Source organism: Gracilinanus agilis, chromosome X, assembly GCF_016433145.1.
Source record: "Gracilinanus agilis isolate LMUSP501 chromosome X, AgileGrace, whole genome shotgun sequence".
Taxonomy (NCBI): Eukaryota; Metazoa; Chordata; class Mammalia; order Didelphimorphia; family Didelphidae; genus Gracilinanus; species Gracilinanus agilis.
Window position 1 is genome coordinate 29,779,722 of NC_058136.1, and position 21,136 is coordinate 29,800,857.

General features: G+C 38.1%; 1 protein-coding gene across 1 annotated transcript in view; it reads left to right on the top strand.

The window, feature by feature from the left end:
• Positions 1-21,136, top strand: part of AFF2 (AF4/FMR2 family member 2) — a 365,980-nt gene that overhangs the window by 304,246 nt on the left and 40,598 nt on the right. The window contains exon 10 of the mRNA XM_044682529.1: positions 19,284-19,443. Within this exon, the coding sequence (XP_044538464.1) occupies positions 19,284-19,443 (160 nt within the window). The remainder of the gene's footprint in view (positions 1-19,283; positions 19,444-21,136) is intronic.

The window sequence follows — 21,136 nt, forward strand, 5'->3', positions numbered from 1 at the left end:
CCCTTCTCTACAGTGTGAGCCACAGCCAGTTTGTTGCCAAAGACCACCATCAATCTCCATCTGAATTGAAACTTGAAAGTATGAAAGGAGTTAAGGATGCCAACAGTCAATTGCTATTAAATATGTAGAGAGAATTCCAAGCACAGTGAAAAAAAATAACAAAGTTAACCTTCTAAGACAAGTAACCAAATAACAATTTGTTCTACAATAAAATAATTTGTAAAATAAAAAAGGTTAAGAATTCTAGGTATAATTAGAAAACCAAAGTAAAACTTCTAAAGAAAGTAAGGAACAGATATACCTTCTTAGAACCAAATCACAATTTATTCTCCAAGGAAAGGATCATCTCTCCATTTCACAAAAATTGCTATAAACAAATAAAAAGCATCCTACCTTGAAACAGATTTCTATCATATTATGCAACAATACATTCCACAATCACAATATTTAAAAACTTGATAAAAGTACTTAAATATAATTTATTTACTTTGCAATACTTTGTATTTTGATATAATTCTGAGGATAACTCTTTTGCATTCCCTTAACTGCCCAAAGGGATCCATGACACAAAAACAACTTAGATGCCTTATTGAAGCAAGAAGATTAGTTCAATTAATGATTTAGTTGTAGCACATACTCTCCAAGATCACTTCCCTCTCCAAATCCATGACCCCATTGATGACTCGACTCTACTCTCCCCACATCATTCAACATCTTGAGTCTTCTTTTAATGACCTTTAAATAAAGTAGAATTTAGAAAGGGGATAATTTTAACTCTCTCTTTCCTTACTACCATCCCAGTTTGTGCCATCTTCTTCTTGAGGAATTTACTGTTAGTATCACATATTCAAAGGCTATGGACATTTTGTACTTTTCTTGGTATGATTTCACATAGTCTTTCAGAATAGTTAAACCAAATCCAAGCTCCATCAAGAGTGAATTAATGACCCTTTCTTTCCATATACTCCAATATAGTCTCCTCTTTTTGTCAACTCTATCAATTCTCTAAGTGTGGGATAAACCATTCTTGGGATTTGCGTTTTTCCAATTATTAATGACTTAGAATTTTTTTGTTCGGTAATATTTTATCATTTCCCAATGACATGTAAAAACAATGTTCAACTTTTTTTTCTAGCATTTTGAACCGCAAATTCCCTTCTCCCTTCCCCCTTCCCTGAGATGGTAAGAAATTTGACATATGCTATACATCTGCTATCATGCTAAATATATTTCTATATTTGTCATGGTGAGAAAGAAGACGTATCATACAAACACACACACACACACACATCCATGAAGAAAATCAAATGAAAAATGATATGCTTGGACCTGCATTTAGACTCCATCAGTTCTTTCTCTGACAGTGGATTTGTTCTTATGGAATTCATTGATGTCTCTTTCTGAGATAGGAACATTTAACTCTTTCATTTCCTCTTCTGTCAGTGTCAATCTGGGCAATTTATATTATTTCAAATAATCATCTATTTTGCCTAGATTGTCAGATTTTTAATCATTCAATTGAGTAAAATAGCAATGAATAACTGTTTTCATTGCCTCTTAATTGGTGGGAAATTCACCCTTTTCATTTTTGATAACTGGTCATTTTGTTTTCTTTCTTTTTTAAAATAAAATTAACCAAGGATTTATCTATTTTATTATTATTTTGTTGTTTTTGTCTTTAAAAAAATAGCTCCTATTCTTATTAGATCAATAATTTGGGGGGAGCCTTTTCCATTTGGATCTGTTTCTGTCTCCTTTACTTTATTGCTTCTGACTGCTATTTTCATTATGTTGTAATTTATAAAGTATGTGTTGAGTATTTCTGCTTATTTTGTATTTGTTTATAAGTTATCATTTCTCTATAATTGCCTCATGCCATAAGACCTTTATAAAGCTCTTATGGGATACTAAAAATATATCCATTCTTCATTTATATAAAATAATTAATCATATTTTAAATGGGTTTAAACTTATATAGTTGGTATTAAAGACCCCTTAAACATAACTTAGTCAAAACCTTAACCAAAATCCTGATTTAAATCAGTCACTTAATCAATAAACATTTACAAGTGCCTGCTAGATGCTAAGCACTAACTATCCTAAGTACCAAGGATACAAAATGGTAAAAAGACAGCCCCTGCCCTCCAGGACCTCACAATCTAGCTCACAAATGGAAATGTTTCCTCTATATTCTTCACTGAATTTATTTTCACTCCCTACCTCTACTTTCTTTAGCTACCTCTACTTTCCAGATCTGTACCACCACAAAAACAGCTCCTATAGATCTTTTTTATACAAATAAATCCTTTTCCTATTTTTTTTATCTCTTTGAAACATAGGTCTAGTAGTGGTATGAGTCAGGGTTGTGACATTTAGTGTATTTTGTGAACATACTACCAAAAAGCTTTCCATAATGACTGCACTAATTTATAACGCTCCACTTTTAATGTACCTTTTTATCTGCTGCTCACCCAACATCTCTCATGTTCCCTTCTTGACAGCATTGCTAGTCTGATGGTTTTGGAGTGGAACCCTAGAAATATTTCAGTTTTTTCTAGGTGTTACTGATTTTTGCAATATTTTTGCCTATGACTATAGACAACTTGTATTTTTTCCCTTGAGAATTACCTATTTGTATCCTTTGATCATTTACCAACTACAAAATCACTTATTCTTTTAAATTAAAATCAGTTAATCTATATCAAATAGAACAACTTTGTCATGGAAACTTTATTCAAATATTTTAATATTTTCCCCATATACCTGTTTTCTTTCTCATCTCAACTTTATTAATTTTGTATGGGAAAAAGAAATTATTTCATATGATCACAATAATCCATTTTATCTTCCATGACCTACTGTTTTTCATAGTCTGACAATAAATCTCTTCCTTAATTTCCTAATTTTCTTGTTAGGGAATATCTAAGTGGTATTTCCATTTGCAGTTAATCTTATATACTGTGAGACAATGGGCTAAATCCAATTTCTCCTATGCTCCTTTTTCACTTTCCTTACCAATTTTGGTTAAATAGTGAGTTCTTGTTCCAGTAATTGGAGTCTTTAGTTGAATTTAACTCTAAATGGGTTACTAAGGTAGTTTACGTATAACTCATCTATCCCACTGATTAACCTCTTTATTTTTTAACCAGTAACAAATCATTTGGGATGATTGTTATTTTGTAGTACAGTTTCATACCTACTACTGCTAGGCTTCATCCATCCATCCCACTTTGTTCATTATTTCCCTTGAGATTTTTGACCTTTTGTTGGTCAGTAAAAATGCATTTATTAACTGCTTACTTTATGCAAACCATTGTGCTAAGTGCTTGGAATAAAAAAAAAAGGAAGACAGTTTCTACTCTCAAGGGGGATACTACACAGATGGGAGGTTTTGCCTGCAACTCAGTTGTAGCCATAGTCCTAAAAATGCAGCAGGAAAGTAGATAGTAATATTTTTTTTAAACATTTCATTTCCACTGATAAAATCAAGGCACTTTCTGAAGTTGAATCGCCATACCCTGCCAAGGACTTTGGTGACATGATTTGTTTTTTGCTGAATCTTCAGTGACTCTGTAGAAAGCCCTATAGGAGCAATTCCCAGGCTGCATCTCTACGAGGCTTTCTTGCCAGGATGACGATTGAAGGCACTGGGCTGTGTCTAGAGTCCAAGGGGAGATGGGGATCATCTGACTTGCCTGGCACATGCTGTGCCCTGTCTCTCTCTCAGGATGCCTTGCTAGGCTAGTTTGCTTGCTCTGTGGGTAGCATTTGGTAGGTGCCTTCTCCAGATGATGGCTGTGGGCTAGAAGGAGAATGAATTTCTAAATGAAAATTTTTCTAGATATAAAAGTAATCTTTTGGAATGACACTGTATAAATAATCTAGATAGTGTCCTCATTTTCAGTTGGGTTCTGCCTGCCCAAGAGCAGTGAATATTTCTCCAAGTATTTAGGTGCATCTTAATCTCTGTAAATTGTTTTTTTACTTGCATTTATACAGTTTGTGTGTGTGTCTTCATATGTAAATTTCTCATGTAATTGGTAATTCTTTACTTTTATCTCTATGTGCTGAGTATCATTGATACTATGCAGAAACACTGATGAATTACGGGGATTTATTTGATATTCTGATTCTTTGCTCAAGTTGTTTCAATTCGATTTTAGTTGATTTTACTCTCTAGGGATCTCTCAGCTACATGCCCAATTGATGAGTTGATTTTCTACCTGGAGCACGTTAGGGTTCATGAAAATAGGCAGGGTACAGATGGAGAAAAGGAAGAATGGGGACTAAGCAGCTGACAGCTGATCACAATCCAAAATTAAAAAGTCAGAAAGTTTAGGAGTGAAAGAGCCCTTCAAGGTCATCTAGTCCAAACACCATTAGTAAGAGAAGATTTCTCTCCATTTGTTACTAATGAGCAAATCTCTTTTCATATAATTGAAAATTCTTTAGCTGGACAAAAGAAATGGAGACCCCCCGAAAAATAAATACCTTGTTCTGGGTCACCCAGGTAGCAATCAAGAAAAGCCGGGATTTCAGCCCACTTTTTCTGCCTCTAAATCCAACATTCTTTCCCCTGCTCTGTGCTCTCATGTTAACATACATAATCACTATTTGCTAACTGTTGTCAATTTGGCCAGTGCTGATTAACCTCCCACTGTGTGAAGGGCCCAGGCTGTTAAACTAACCTTTGTTTCTCACTCTAAGAGTGAAAGACGGAAGTAAAATACATGCACAGATATTTGTAATTGCTTTTCCTTGTAGGAGGCAGCTAATCACCCAGGATTTGGACACTAATGGGAGAAAGGGAGCCTGTTCCATCATATGTGTCCTAGTTGATACGTAAGGATAGCCAGGGAAGGCTGAAAAGAGTGGTACTTTCAATTCTAGTCTTTAAATAAGCTAGGTCCTCCTCCATCATGCTGCCTACTTTGTCCTGGGCTTTAATAGGTGATTACCTCTGGCTTTCACCTGCTACCAGGCCACAGATGCTTGTCTAGAATTTGAGTATTTCACAACTGTTCCCAGGTTTTCAACTATCATGCCATAAAGACAACCATCATCAAGGTCCCCAGCTGACAAAAAATATTCCAAGGGAAATATGAAAATAGCAACTCATTTCAGCAATACATTATCTTTTATACTCCATTTTTTCTTTTTGTAGAACCATGACTTTCTAGTAAATGACATCCCAGAAGATATTTATCAAAGCAAGAAAGCATAAGAAAGGAGCACCTTGTATTTTCTCTCTTATTTCTCCTTTCTTCTGACATTCCCTTGCCTAGAGATCTAATTCCATTAAATATGTACATTTTTGGCTGGAAGTCTTCTTCATGTATCTTTCAGATAAATCTTAAAAGTACATAAGGTCTGAAGGGCAGCTTTTTTAAGTGCAAATGAGGCACACACTAGAATATTGTCTATGAGGGTTTCCAAATTATTTATATTCCTGCATAACTTTACCTTACTCTTTCTGTGATAATGATAAGGGGGAGAAGTGCAATTCCAATATTCTTTCTTTCAAGTACTGGCAAGCTACATTAGTCATATTTCATTCCGAACATACCAGAACTTACTTTGCTTGATTTGTATTTTTATTGGATTTATTAGTCATTGCCACATCTATAACTCTCCAAGGTCTATAAGGTAAATAGCAGTGTTACAAATTAAGTCTGGATTACTCCACATAATATTCTATCATACTTTTCCAAATGGACTTGTCATTGACTGCTCTTCATTAATGCAAGGCTTCCGCAGGACTCTGGACATTGCAATACAATATTTGGTAAACTGGAAGAATGATATTCCCAGATACATAAATCCTGCAAGTAAATTGCAGCATTTCTTTTATAGACTTTTTTCCTACTCCCAGACCCTTTCTCTATAATTTTCTGTCTTGATTTTCATTATTATTCCCCTTCTCTTTGACTTACTTCCCCATCCATAGGAAAATACAGTTGGAACACACACTGCCCCTGAGTTTTGTAAACATAACATTTGAAAAACTCAAGAAAGAAGCATAAAGGAAACCAGGCTTAGTTTTCTGTGTCGAGTGGAATTCCTGGTGCCAACTGCCATCATTCCCAAGGTGGTATCATTCTAGATGGAACTAGCTCGCCAAACAAGAACCAGACTGGTCTTTCCTGTGTTGCAAAATGTGTTACAGATAAAATCGTGGAAAAATGGAATCAAAGTGAGAAAATGCTATGGGTTGCATGTGATGCTCAAAGACATAGGACTCGTATGCTCCAATGGCCTCCACACAGAGTCTGTACTAGTGGCCCATCAGGGTATAAAAGGAAGCCCCCGCTCTTCATGTGTGTTCTGACAGCAGGACTCGAGGGTCTTTGTAGATGGAAATTTGTTTTCTTTCACCTCCATATGACACATCTAAAGACAATAAGGGAAAAGTGGGTCCTGTTTTTTCCAAATAGTCAGAATCGTATCAAGTCAAAAGCTGCTTCAGAGCTCCCTGGGTCCCATCGCAGTAGATAATTGTTCCATCTTTGATTTGTTTTCCTACTATTTCTTTCACTGATAGCAGCCTGAAGGCAGTGGATGTGATAGAGGGGTTGGGCAGGGGGTGGACAGGATGGAGGGAGCATATAAAATATGTTGCTTCTACAGAACTGTCATAGCAAGGATAGCCAGCACATAAATGATACTGTTTTGGCTTCAAAAGGGTAAGCAGGTGTCTTAGGAGTCCCAAATGAGCTGTGTACAAGCTTGTACAAACAACCTCCGAATCATGCCTGTTTGTTATTCACACAAACAGAGTGGAAACCATCTGAATTCCACAGTTCCCAGAATTCAGATGGCGCACAATGGCCCATAATGAGCAGCACCTGTGCTTACCTCAATTACCCTACGGTTCCCAACAACGGTGGCAAGGGCTTGTATGACTTTTTTTTTCAATAATAGATTTAGTTATGTCTTTCATAATTGGATTCAAAAGCTCAAAATTTCATTTTGCAACTTGTTCATAAAATGTGTATGAAAAAGGCTGGCATTTATTCAAAAAAAAATACTCTGCAAAGAAGAAATTGCAAAACAGCCAACTGCTGGTAACTAAGCAGCCAAATTACCGTCCAAGCGCTTGGCAAATACATGGTCTTTTTATTATTTCCGTAATTGAATTTCTGTTAAAGCGTGGAGCATAATTTAACATCAGGAATTTATTTATAATACAATAGTGGTTCAGTAAGAAATGCATTGTTATTGTCACTTTTAATGGAGTCTTATGTATTCCCTCTGAGCCTGGGTGGCAGAATGGGAGACAGCTACTGCATCAGTGTTGTTTGTAAACAATTGAATTAATTGGAGACAGGGTCATTAACTCGACCTGAATACCTCTGATTGCTTCTGTAAATAAGGTTAGAGAGCAAATGGCTAATCTTAGTTGTCATTATGGATTCCTTCTCCATTTTCACACTGCCTTGGATATTAAGATCATTTTGCTAAGCAGCTTTGCCTCCTGTCCCCATATTTACAGTATTGCCGACATGGCACATAAAAATAATTGTATCTGACTTATATTACATTCTCCATATCTTTATAAAACTCAATATTAGGAGAAGACCTATGTTGAATCACAACTCATAAAAACTATCAGACCAATAAATTAATAAACCACCATGGGGAAACCATGGTATTAAAGCAAAGTCAAGCCATGGAATCAAAGTTGATTTTGTCTTCCCTCCTAGCTCCATTATTATGTACTATTCAGCAATTCACTAACAACCACCACCACAAAATACATTGAAGAAAAGAATCTAATAAAAGTCTCTTCCTCATAAGGCATAGATAGTATCATTGCCTTTTAATTCTATTACAACAAAATCGATGCCGTGCAAGTATACCCTCAGTGGTGTTGGGACCTTTTTTTATTTGAAAATTTTTATTTAATTAATTGATTTAGAATATTTTTCCATGGTTACATGATTCATGTTCTTTCCCTCCCCTCCTCCCCTACCCCTCCCATAGCCAATGAGCAGTTAGGACACCTTTTGCCATTTCACAATGAAAGAAAAAAATCAGTTTGGGATATTATCCCTATTAGATATGCAGCGCGTCCCAAAAGTCCTAGTGCATTTAAAGCCATTTAAAGCTGCATGAAGGCATTTGGGACACCCTGTATTCTAGGAATTCCCATAACATTTGATTTACTTTTGTTTTCTATACACCTGATTCCCGGGAGAGGGGTCAAAAATGCTTAGAATATATTTTTTATTTTTATTTTTTACTTCCTAACAAAACAACTAAATTCTGAAAAATGAGAGCGTCACTAAAGCTTGATGGCTCACCTCCAAAATCGGTGATATTTTACACAGCTTTTAAATGGGCATTACCATTATACATCCAAGGAGAAGACTTTTAGAAGGAGGGTCAGAATAAAAAAAAAGACTACTAATGCAAGTATTTTGCAAACTTTAAAAAGTTACACAAATGTCAGCTTATTCATATTATCCTTTCCTTCAGTGAAAATGAAAGAACCAAGAATCTCAGAGACACCAATCTAAACTAGGATGAGTTCTATTTGAAGTGAATCCCAGCTCCTCTGTTGGAAATGGATCTAGCGTGTGCCACCAACTGGCAGCAGCCATTGTCTTTGAAGAGCTCCCCTACTGACTCCAAAGGGCTGAGATAGCCTTCCTTGTGAATGTTTGATGAGACAGGGTCTGTAAACATAAAAAGAACTTTCTTTTCACTTTCTTGGTCCCACGACCTTGCTATAATCTTCTACGCAGCATCATTGGCTGCTTTGCCCTTCCAGGCCAACCCAACTAGGGCCACATTGATAGCAAACTCTATCTAACCAGCTCCAGCTACTACCCTACATGGTCTTCTTGCCCTCTCCTGCCTCCTCCATCACTCTACGCCCTGCTTCAGAAATGCAGATCACATTGATACTCTCATTGCTTCTGGATAGAAAGAGCACCTCAAACCATTGCTTAATGGCTCCATTCACCCCTCTTGTGACTCCATCCCTCCCTAGTCACCACACCCCTATGTGTCACCACTCACTCTGGCCCACTATGAACCACTCACCTATAAGAAGGAGAGCTAATTGATGGCAGCCATCACCTAGCTAGGTAGCCTTGCTGCTTAACACAGTGCCTGGCACGAGCAAGTACTATACAAATGTATTCTTCATTCATTAACTCACTAATTAACCCTTAAGTATGCAAAGGGAATGTAATGGTAAATTTTGCTACATCAATTCTGGCTCAAATAAAACTATATGTTTATCTGTGTTTTGTAACAACAACAATAGCAACAACCATTGTTTCATGTTTGAATAAGATTTTAAGATTTACAAAATATTTTTCTCACAATAACACAGTGAATTGGTGCAAATATTATGTCCCCATTTTACAGGTAAGGAAACTGAGGCTCCAAGAAGTTGAATATCTTACCCAGGGTCACACAGCTAGTAATGTATGGTCAAAACCTGAATTTAGTTAACATGAATATTATCCAGTAAACAACAACTTAAATGAGAAATTAGCATATGACATTTCTTAGATGTGAAAGCATTTATAAGACTTAAGTTATTGTACAGTTGTTTTTCTTTTTTCTTTTTTAATAACAAATTTCCACATGAGTTTTCAGAAGTTATATTATCCGTATTGTCTCCCTCCTTTCTTCACTCTCCCCTCCTGGAGCTGACAATTTAATCTGAGTTATACTTATATTGTCACACAAAATATGTTTCTATATTATTCATTTTTGTAAGTGAATAATCTTATAAAATGAAAACCTCAAATCATAAGCCCAATTCTTTCCCTAGCTTAATGACAAAAATGTCCCCATATTCAAAATTATAAGCCCGACTCTCAGAAAATGTGTGGATTTGTTTCCATTTCTTTCTGGCTTAGATGCGAAGTGCCTCTATCTTCTTTCTGAACGTAGAGATTGACTTTACTCTCTCTCTTGATCTAGATGAAAATGGGGAGGGATCCTGTCCTTTGAATAGAGCATGCTAGAATACATGTAGAAGGTACTTCCTGCTTGAGCTGGCTTATTACTGGCAGCTAGTATGACTTTTTTTTTCATTTTGAAGTCAAAGGTGAGTTAAGGATTAAACCAGTTCCCTGAGTGCATGGGAGTTCTTCAACTCTTCTCACTCACACTTGACCCCCGTTAATTTAGTGTTGACGAGCTATTCACATCCAGAGAAAGAACTGTGGGAGTAGAAACACAGAAGTAAAACAACTGTTTGATCACATGGGTTGATGGGGATATGATTGGGGATATAGACTCTAAACGATCACCCTGATGCAAATATTAATAATATGGACATAGGTCTCGATCAATAACACATGTAAAACCCATTGGAATTGCTCATTGGCTATGGGAGGAGGGTGGGAGGAGAGGAGGGAAAGAACATGAATTATGTAATCATGAGAAAATATTCTCAATTAATTAATTAATTAAAAGTTTTCAGATAAAAAATAAAATTTAGTGTTGATGAGAAGGGAGAATATTAGCTGCAAGGCAAGATTTTTAGGCTGATAAAGTTCCAGGATTCAAGATCCAGTATTTCCTTTGCTGTCATTCAAAATAGCACGTATAGGAAGTACTGTTGAAAATGGCAATTTTTTTTGGAATTAGATGGTATCTACATTAAGAAGATTTAAGATATCATGTTTAAAGATGACATGGTCAGGCTATGGATAGGAGGAGATTTTGTAGGGGTTTTTTTTATTAATAGTCGTTGTGATTTATAGCAAAACGTTGGAGATGATTTTCAAGTCAATTTATCATGGAAAGGAGCACATTCAAGCTCTTGGTGCATGGTTATGTCCTAATTAGCCATGTCCATGGTCTCCATGATACACAGCTGGCCTTTACAGGAGTTCTCCAAGCTAGGATTTAATGCCAAATTGATTGAATATTTTTCTTCCATCAGGCACTGAGTTGTACCACCAGAAAAATCATCAACTGGAGGAAGTAGATTGTGCCCTGATGATAATATTGAAATAATAGGAAATAGGAATTTCACCTATTATTTAAATAAAAATCATCATTCCAGTGAGGAAGAGGATGTGCCATTTAAGATAATATTTTTACCATGGCTTCTACCATTTGTTATTCCTAGTCATTCATGTGTGCAAGCTGCATGACCCATGAACATGTTGACATTGTTTTAAAAATAAGAAACCACATTTTCTGGGAACTTAGTAGAAAAAATGTGATAGACAAGGGCAAAGCAACCAGTTGAAAGGTGGAAAATTCTTCCACAGGCAAATAGTTAGATGTTACATTCCCAAGACTACAGGCCCTGACTCTCCCAGCCTGTTATCTCCTCCAATATCTCTATTATGGACTACTTTCCTCTCTCTTCTCTTGGTCCCAAGCTGTTGGGATGTCCTAGGCTACATCTTCAAAAAGGAAAGAGATTTACCTGGAGGTCAGTATATGGCTGCAATACATAGTCTGACTATGTGATAAAGGTGGATGGAGAAGAGCCACAAAGGATTATTCAGTGATGGTGACAAAGGGATAGTTTGGAAGTGTGCATAAGAAGTCTAACTATTGCTCCTTCAGGCCCAGCCCAGTTCTTTGGTGGTCACTAGAGAAGATTCAGCCAGTACTACAGAGAGGGGCCAGGGATGAAGTGCTTTTTGCGAAAGGCCTAGTTTCCCTGAGTGCAAGGAGACGGAAAAGAAATTTAGGATAAAGAAAAGTCTGTTATCAATGAATGAGGACATATTGGAATGGGAGTCAGAGAAAGATTTCATTTCAGAAAGGACTGAGAGAAACATAGATGAGAAGAGAGAGAGAAGATTTTCACTGCCATAGACATTAATGCTCTAATAATTTGAGATAAAATTCAAGAATGAGTCTAGCAATTAGTGAGATTAAAGCTTGGGAGAAAGGTTCTGTGTGATGCTGCTATGGTTTGGGCTGGGTTTTTTCTGCAGAAAGATGATGGTTAGAGATAGGAAGGAGTGCCTTAGTTCTTGGAAGCAGGAATGGAGAAGGAAAAACAAGGTTCCTTTTGAGGTCCGGAGCCTTACAAATAGCAACAGCTCAGGGCCAAGAGGAGAGAGAAGAAAATAGTCTGTGAAAGAGATACTGGAGAAAATATCAGGCTGGTTGGAGAAGTAGAAGGGTCAGAACTTGTACTCTTGGCAATACAACAGAAAGATAGCTACGGTTCTTTCCCTCTAGGACCTAATAATGTAACCAAAGAGCCATAACACACATGATGGGATTCAAGAACAATTGGGCCTCTTCCTTCCATGGGGCAGTGCTAATACAATAGGCCTTCAGAAATGGGAGGGGTCACTACATCTTAATATTAGCCTACATTTTGATAGTACTCTACAGTTTACAAAATACTCTATTTACTTCATCTCATTCTATCCTAGAGGGATCAGAGCAGTTATCATCAATGAACTGGGCCTTGAAAGATGGAGCAGTGTTGAGATAAGCAGAGGAAAGGGGAGAGGGCATTCCAGAGTAATCTTGGCAAAAGGTGGGATTGATGATAATGGACACAGGGAGAGTGAGGAGCCCATGCTGGCTGGAGTGGAGAAGTGGAAGCTAATATGGTCTGAGTAGGTTGGGGAGGTTAGAGAAAGGTCTGTAAAATCCCTGTTGCCCAAGAATTTTGATTTGCCATGTCACAGTGCATTATTCCCGATAGGTTCTAAAGCAAGGAAGTTTCATGGTAAGCAGTCATGAGGCAGAATCCAAGAATAAAGTGAGTTTCAAGAAGATGGCAACTGTTAGCGGACCCTCGGATTTCCAATAGAGTAATACTATAAGACAAATAGAGCCATGTATTTCATGACATGTGATTGAATTTACTAATACCTCCATGAAAAATCTCATGGGACTGAATGAACCATAAATATACTGAGATGATTCTGCCAAGTAGAGAACCCCAAAATGCTTTTACTAGATGATGGATTTCTTTTGTCAACAAGGTATGACAATCTTAGCTGGTCATCTTTCTTGGAAGAAGGTAAAATGGGAACAAGTTTGAGTGGGGATGAGGCAATGTGGTATTAGCCGCATGGGAGTGTGGTGTTCCTGTCAAGAGCAACAAGCAGCTCTATATCACTGGCTCCATTTATTCACCGCCTATTCATTCCTTAATCCATTGCAATCTGGATTCTTTCTACCTTTCACTTGAAATTGTTTCTTAAAGGTAACTGATAACCTTTTTAAGAATCCTTACATTCTGTCTTAGTATCAAGAAGAGTGAAAAGGGATAAGCAACTTGGATGAAGTGGCTTACCCAGAGTCACGCAGCTAAGAAGTATCTGAGGTCAAATTTTAACCCAGAACCTCTCATCTCTAGGCCTGGCCCCACTGAGCCACCTACCTATCCCTAATAACCTCTTAATTAACAAATCTAATGGCCTTGTCTTAGTCCTCATTCGTTTGGACTTCTTTATATGCTACTGTTAACTATTTGGTTTATTGGAAGACTCTGACCTTGATCTAAATTCCTAGCAGCTTCTTCTAATTATTCTCTTCATTACTTATTAAAACTGTCAGTCATGTAGGGTCAGCTTCAACATGGGCTTTGGTTCACAGAAAGTGGAACTAGCCTGCCAGTGCTTTCTTTCATTCATGCAGACTACCATTTGCCATGGCCTTTAAAGACAAAATCTACATAAGGATTAGATGCATTTTTAAACATTGGTTTTGGGTAACTCTTTTAAATGCATAATCGGGTCTTTGAGACAGTTCCTTTGCTAACAAAGTATTTATAAAGCTTCTAAACACACCATCACCTACATTCCCCATTCATGCTGGGAGGTTTCTACATCTGTTAACAATGATCATTAAATACACTGTTATGTAGTGATGTCAGATTAAGACTAGTGGCACCTTATTCCACTGCTCTGGATATTGACTCAATTCATAAAATGCTTAAATCATTTCCAGCCCTTTCTCACCTTGATCTTTTGAAATATGTGCCATGTCGTAGTGCTTCTTCATTCCATCAAAACTGGATTATGACCCTTTGGAGGGACTCTCCATATTGATAAGTCCAAGGAAGCATAGAACAACACTATCCCTTGGAGAGGCCAATTGTAAGACAGTTCAGCCTTAATTTGGCGATTAGTAGTAGCACCTTCAGTGAGTCAACTAATGATGCATTTTTCAAATTTTGTGAATTCGAGTCCCTCCAAATCTCCCTACACATATACACTGAGCCTACTCAACAATACTCCAATATATGTGTGCTCTCAGGGATGTGGGCAGCGTATGCTCTCTCCCCAAGTGGACTATGAGCTCCTAGAAAACGGGGAGTTTTGGTCTCTCTTTGCATCCCTAGTACTTGACACAGTACCTGGAATATAGTATGCGCTTAATAAATGCTTATTAACTTGACTTCTGTCCATATCCCAATTTTACTCGTAATCATGGCTAATGATGTATCAAAAAGCAATATAATCCATCTGCTTATCTGGTGTGACAGTATTTAAAGTTGACTTTGCCTAAGTTCTTGCCTAAGAATAAGATGTGAGATTTTAGCAATAGAAGATCATTGAGAAATCATTTTGAGACGCACGGCAAGGCTACTTTTTTTCAAGTTTGAAATAATTGTACCTTAGATTATAAATTGGTAATTACATATGTAGTTTTCAGCATCACTGATATCTTGATTTAGCAAGTATATGAAAACACGCAAAACTGATATTCATGGAAGGATCATGCAACCCAATCTGGGTTATTCCTTGGCCTTCAGCTTCTATCACAGCATGATAGTCCTTCTAAGGAACTCAGAAAATGGCTGTCTTTTATTCACACACTTAGCATGGTGAATTGAAGCCAGATGTCTTCATTTCTCATAGTCCACAGGATTGGTTTAATTTCCTTTGTCCACCAGTATTAAATAAGTAATCTAAGAAACTACTGATTATATTTAATGCACATTTATTAATCTGTCAGTGGAGCAAAAAAAAGCCTACACTGACATTAATACTTGTAAAAATAGGCATTTTTAGGACTCTCTCATTCTGCCTACTCTTAATCTCTTGGTGTCTATTACAGAAGAATTTGAGTTTAGCAGATAGTGTTTTAAAGTGGGCTTTGACTATATAAAAGGAAATGTATACTTGAAAGCATAACAGAGAATTCTTAAGGAACAGAAGGAACATTTAATAGAAAGGCTTCCTACACCCTCACAATAACTAAAGGAAAATTTTTTGTTTGCGTTCTATAATTAAATTATTTTTAAAAATTAAGATCTACCGTCTTTCCCTCCTATAGTCCCCTCCTCTCACCCCCATTTAGAAATCAAGAAAAGCAAAAACTGTTACAAAAATGTATAGATGACCATGCCTATATCTGTATATATCTATAGCAGTGATGGTGAACCTTTTAGAGATGGAGTGCCAGCCCCGCCCCGCCTCAGAGACTGAGTGCTTCACCCTACCCCCTAACCCTTACTCCAGACAGGGGAGGGAGGAAGCACTCCCATTGGACTGCTGGGCTGAGGGACAGGTGATGAGAAGTGCATGTGTAAAGAGGGAGGAGAGTTGCCTGAATGCCCTGCTCCTCTTTCCAGCTCTGCCTCTTCTGAGCTGCCCACCTTAACCCCTGTGAGCTCCCATTGGACTGATGGACAGAGGAGCAGGGTGATGTGAAAAAATGTCCTTAGGGAGGGTGTTCCATGTGCCCACCATCTTTGGCATTCATGCCATAGGTTCGCCATCACTGATCTATAGGGTTCCAAGTTCATTCACGATTGTTTGTCTTTACAATATCATAGCTATTTTATAAATTGTTCTCCTGGCTCTTCTCACTTCACTTTTTATTGGTTCATGTAAGTCTTCTAGGTTTTTCTAAAATCACCTCCTCATCAACCAGGACAGTAATATTCCATCACATTCATATGCTATCATAACTTGTTCAGCCATCCCCCAGTTGGTTGGCATACCATCAATTGACAGTTCCTTGTACCACAAAATTTATAACTATGAATATTTTTGTACATAGAGTTCCTTTTGCTTGATCTCTTTGAGGTATAGACCTAGTAACATATGATTGGGTCAAAGAGAATGCACAATTTAATGGGTTTTTTAGGAGCATAGTTCCTACTTGCTTTCCAGAATAGTTGGGCTAATCGACAGCTCCACCAACAGGGCATCAGTGTACCTATTTTCTCACAGCCTGAGAAAGCATTTAGAATCCAGTAGATTTTAAAGAGATTATATTCCTTCCTGACCAGTAAAGATGACTTTCTTCCCAGCTCACAGAACTGCCATCTCAGAGAATAGGTTTAGGTGAAGAAGAGAGGTAAGGAAGGGGGGTATGGACTAATTTAGGCTAAAGAAACAAATGAAAGCCTCATATTTCTCCATGGTTCAGTCCAGCTTCCTCATTAATTATACCTCAGGGTTCCTTTAGCCCAGGGCTTGATGTCAGAAGAAAAAGGAACAAGAGTGGCCACCCACATAGCCCTTCAGCATGAGGAAAGTGATGAGAAGATGAGAAGGGAAGCATGCTTCAACTTGGGGGGAAAGAGTTAGGATAGCACTGTGTCCCTTAAAGCATCTTTCTCAAGCTCAACTTGGCCTAGCATTTCAGAACGATCCGAGTAGGTTTGAGGGAAATAGTTACTGTAAAAGTGATGGGGGGGGGGCTCATTTCTGATGAAAGCAAAGTCACAATCAAAGAAATCAATAAGGGTATAAGCAAAAAATCCCAGAATCATTTGCATGTCCACAAGCACTGAGTTTGATTTGCTTTGAGGAACAGAGAACAATTGGTCAAGAAGTATTGATTATCGTTAAAGGCAGAGGTGGGAATGGTATCAATTATCAAACATTTTGCTTGATGGGATTTACAAATTTAAAATCTGTCATTAGAGACGGTTCCTTAAAAGGTATGTGTTCTCGAAGAGTTCTCACCTGGAGGAGACAGGATTGGACTAGGAATGAGGCCACCTTGCTTCTAGTCTCAGTCCTGTCAGTAAACTGCAGTGTGACCTTAGACTCTGGACCTTAAAGTTCCTTAAACTTTCAGAACCAGATTTCCTCCCCTGCCAATGCTGGGATGGGACTTTTGATCTTTAAGGTTCCTTTGAGTTCTAACGTTCTCCATATCTATGCCTCTCTAAATGCCCATACGATTTATATCAGAATCCCTCCATGACCCTGTAAACATATAAAAACATACAACATACATGAGCATAGAAACATTAACCATATAACAAAGTGAACACAGAAAACATAATTTTTATGAAGGCTGGAGAACAGGGCAAGTAGGGAAAGTATGATAACCCTAACAAATATAGGCCATATGTCAGAAGGAATTCCTTGTATTACATTAAATTCCCTGTATAAAATGTTTCATTTTAAATCAAATGCAGTAACAGTATAGTTGCAAATGAAAAACATTTGAGCAACTTGGGAGGACTTCTTGAGTGGAAGCTTATTCCTGTTAGGTAGACTGGTGGCCCTTCTACAAACATGAGTGACGATTCTTAGCAGACAGTCAGTGGACCAGAGGTGAAATAATTTTCAGGCATGGCTGACGTGTTGATTTGTTTTACCTGGCTATACTTTGCTAGAAGAGAGGTTAGGGATTAAGCAAGATACCAAAAAAGGGGAAGAAGCATGAATTTTAAAAAATATAGGGGGCAGCTGGGTGGCTCAGTAGATTGAGGGCCAGACCCAGAGATGGGAGGTCCTGGGTTCAAATCTGGCCTCAGACACTTCCTAGCTGGGTGACCCTGGGCAAGTCACTTAACCCCCATTGTCTAGCCTTTACCGCTCTTCTGCCTCAGAACCAATACATAGTATTGATTCCAATTTGGAGGTAGGGGTTATACACAGATAGATAGATAATGAAATGAAACAGTTCAAGAGAATCAAACATGGCAGTTTGGTTACTCTTATCTTACTTTTAATATATACTTTACAAACTAACAAGTTCACGAATGATCCTCTTTTATTCTTTGTATACCCAAATGTCCCTGTTTGATGATGACTGAATTGATGAGAAATAGATAGAAACCAAATTTAAGTGCCAAACAAATGATAGTACTGAATCTGGTCTGAATCAGAGAAACTGATGGCTTTCAAAGTACAAATAGAATCAAAGAGATTCACTGTTTCACGTATAGTTCTACTCCTTATATAGAAATGCCCATTTTATTTCGGGTGCGATAAATTCAGAATTGGGCTTTTTTTAAGGAATTAATTTGAAAAGATGTGGGACAAACATCGTCCATCATAATGGTATCAAGTATCAGATGCTTGCTAGCTAGCCACTCTGGGCTGTCGCTGATTTGAAAGTAACTCATAACGACCTTTCTTTATTAATATTTGAAACAACCAGGAAAATTGTATTGCCTTCTTTTTCCATGCCTCTAGCACCATTACTGCAAACCCAGTTTTAATTACACTGTCTTATTGCAGTGTTCAAAAATCAGGTAAAAAGATCTGTTTCAAGCATTTAGTTAGTGCCTCCTATATGGTAGGTGCTGTGAAAGAGTAATGCCGTGGGGCCAGATGAGCCCTGGGTTTGAATCCTGCCTCTGCTTCTTTCTTGCCATCATGTTACTTATTCAGGCCTTGTTATTCTCATCTCTCTGGAGAAACTTCTCCAAAGAGCTGGTGAGCCTTAAAGTAAAGGGAAGTCTTTAGGTTTGCAAACATTAGGCCACTAGAAGAAAATCTATTTACTTTTCTTTTTTTTTTTTAAATAAATATCAAGCATTTTTCCAACCCCCAAATGAGGAGTGTCATCTTATACATAGACATGCCAAAGATCCAACTTCAAAAAATATCCATAGGGGCAGCTGGGCAGCTCAGTGGATTGAGAGCCAGGCCTGGAGACGGGAGGTCCTGGGTTCAAATATGACCTCAGCCACTTCCCAGCTGTGTGACCCTGGGCAAGTCACTTGACCCCCATTGCCTAGCCCTTACCACTCTTCTGCCTTGGAGCCAGTACACAGTATTGACTCTAAGACAGAAGGTGAGGGTTTAATTTTTTTTAAGTATCCATAGATAGAAGCTAGTCTAATTTATAGTCTGGTATAAAGACCCATTTATACCTCTTTTAGCAACTGTGTCTCCTACTTAGCAAACAATGTGAGTGACATTTTTAGGCCACTGTTTCCATATGTATGTCTTATATCCTCAATGACCTGATAAACTCCAAAAGGACACAGAGCATGTCTCCTCTATCCTTTGAAAGCCAAGAAAATGGGAAGTATATACCATAAATAGTTATTGAATGACAGGGAGTGATGTTCATTGAATGTTACTGAGAAAAATCCCAAGAATGCCACTTGTCTCTTTCAGCCCGACCGTTCCGCCAGCCCCGGAGCCAGTCGTTATCCCCTCCAGTGGGGGGTCTGAAAGCTCTAGTGAATCTGACAGCAGTTCAGAGTCAGATTCTGACAGTGAGAGCTCTTCTAGTGACAGCGAGGGCAATGAGGAATCCCGGAGCAACACGCCAGAGGTAGGTGACTCCCTGTTCAACCGAGTGGGCAAGGGCTAGTTGGTGCCAACTCCCACACCCCTGTTGGTTCTTCTCCTTTCCATTTTTCTTCCAACTGAGTCATTCAATCATTCTTTTCTTTGCATGGTAGAAAGAAGACTGGATTCCAAATCAAGAGACTTGGTTCTGTAATTAGCTATGTGTTCTTGATCAATTGACCTAATCTCTCTGGGCCCCAGTTTCCTGGGCTACCTACCTGAAAGGAATATTTTGAGGAATGTGCTCCATAAAACTTAAATTATATAAATGGAAGTTCTTTTTATTAGTGGCTAGAGGACTGGCTTTGGAGTCAGAAGGACTTGGGTTCAAGGCCTTCCTCTGTATGGCTGTGTGATCTCGGGCAAGTCTCTTAACCTCTCAGGGTCCAAGGTAACTCTCTAAGACTGACAAAACTTGTATAGAAAAAAATAAGCCTTTATTTTCTCCAACCTCTAACTGCAGTTGAGCATTGCCTTCAAAATATGGTTTTGAAAAGAGGTCCATTGGGTTTACCAGATAGCCAAAGGTGTCCATAATACAAAACGAGGCCTAGATACTACATGAGGTCTGTCTTAGTCCGTAGGAAATACTTTTTTAAAGTGTAGGTCAGATTTTGTAATATATATGTCATATATAAATACTGTGTTTACAAACCAGGTACCAGTCTAAATATGGAAGGGTTCATTATCTATCAGTAGGCTGGCCTTTGGTCAGGATTTTCTTAGGCATGTCAAACTCATGAAAGTATGATGGGAGTATAAGAGCAGTATTATCTCATAGAAAAGTAAGAAATGATGGATGGAAAGAAAAAATAACATCTTACAAACAGCTTGACCCAAGACCCCATTACACAAAGATTTCATGAGGATATTTAAGGATGAAACTGTAGTGACAACAGCCGATTAAAAAGTGAAAAGATCTGCAAAAATGTCTTATATCAAATTCTTATTGCCATCAAGAGAGCAGAGCTACCCCTTTTTAAGTTTACCAGCTAGATGTGCTCACAGAGGAAATAGGAATGGTACTAAAGAAAATAGAGAGGTTAAAAAGTGGCTGAATTAACTCAGAGCTTTGCATGAAGCATGGCAGCCGGGAAAAGATGACTTGAAGGCACCTGGGTGAATGGACAGGACAGGAAATGTCATTGCAGACCAAGGAAACTAGATAAGCCAAGACATGGAAGGAGGGGAGTAGACAGCATGAGAATCCTGGGACTGTAGTGGAATAATGAACAATGAAGTAATTCACCTGTAATGGTGACGTGTTATAGGGAACCTTGGAAGTGATGCAATGATTGAATATATGATTCTATTTTCTTTAGCCAAGTGCCTTCCACTCAATGGCGAATTAATTTGGTGTTGTTTTGCCATCCACAGCCGGAGCCTCCTTCAACCAACAAGTGGCAGCTTGACAAATGGCTGAACAAAGTGAACCCTCAGAACAAGACAATTATAAGCAACCAAAATGAGACTTCCAATGAGAACAATCCTCTACTTTCCATCACCCCACAAACTGAAGTACAGAATAAGGGAAAAGTCACTCCTGGCCTGTTCCAGATTGAACCCAAAGAGAGGCCTCTCCTCAGCCCTCTCCGGGAGAAAGCTCGACAAAGGCTTCTCCAGAAACCACAACAACCACCTCCTCCTCCTCCTCCTCCTCCACCACCTCCTCCTCC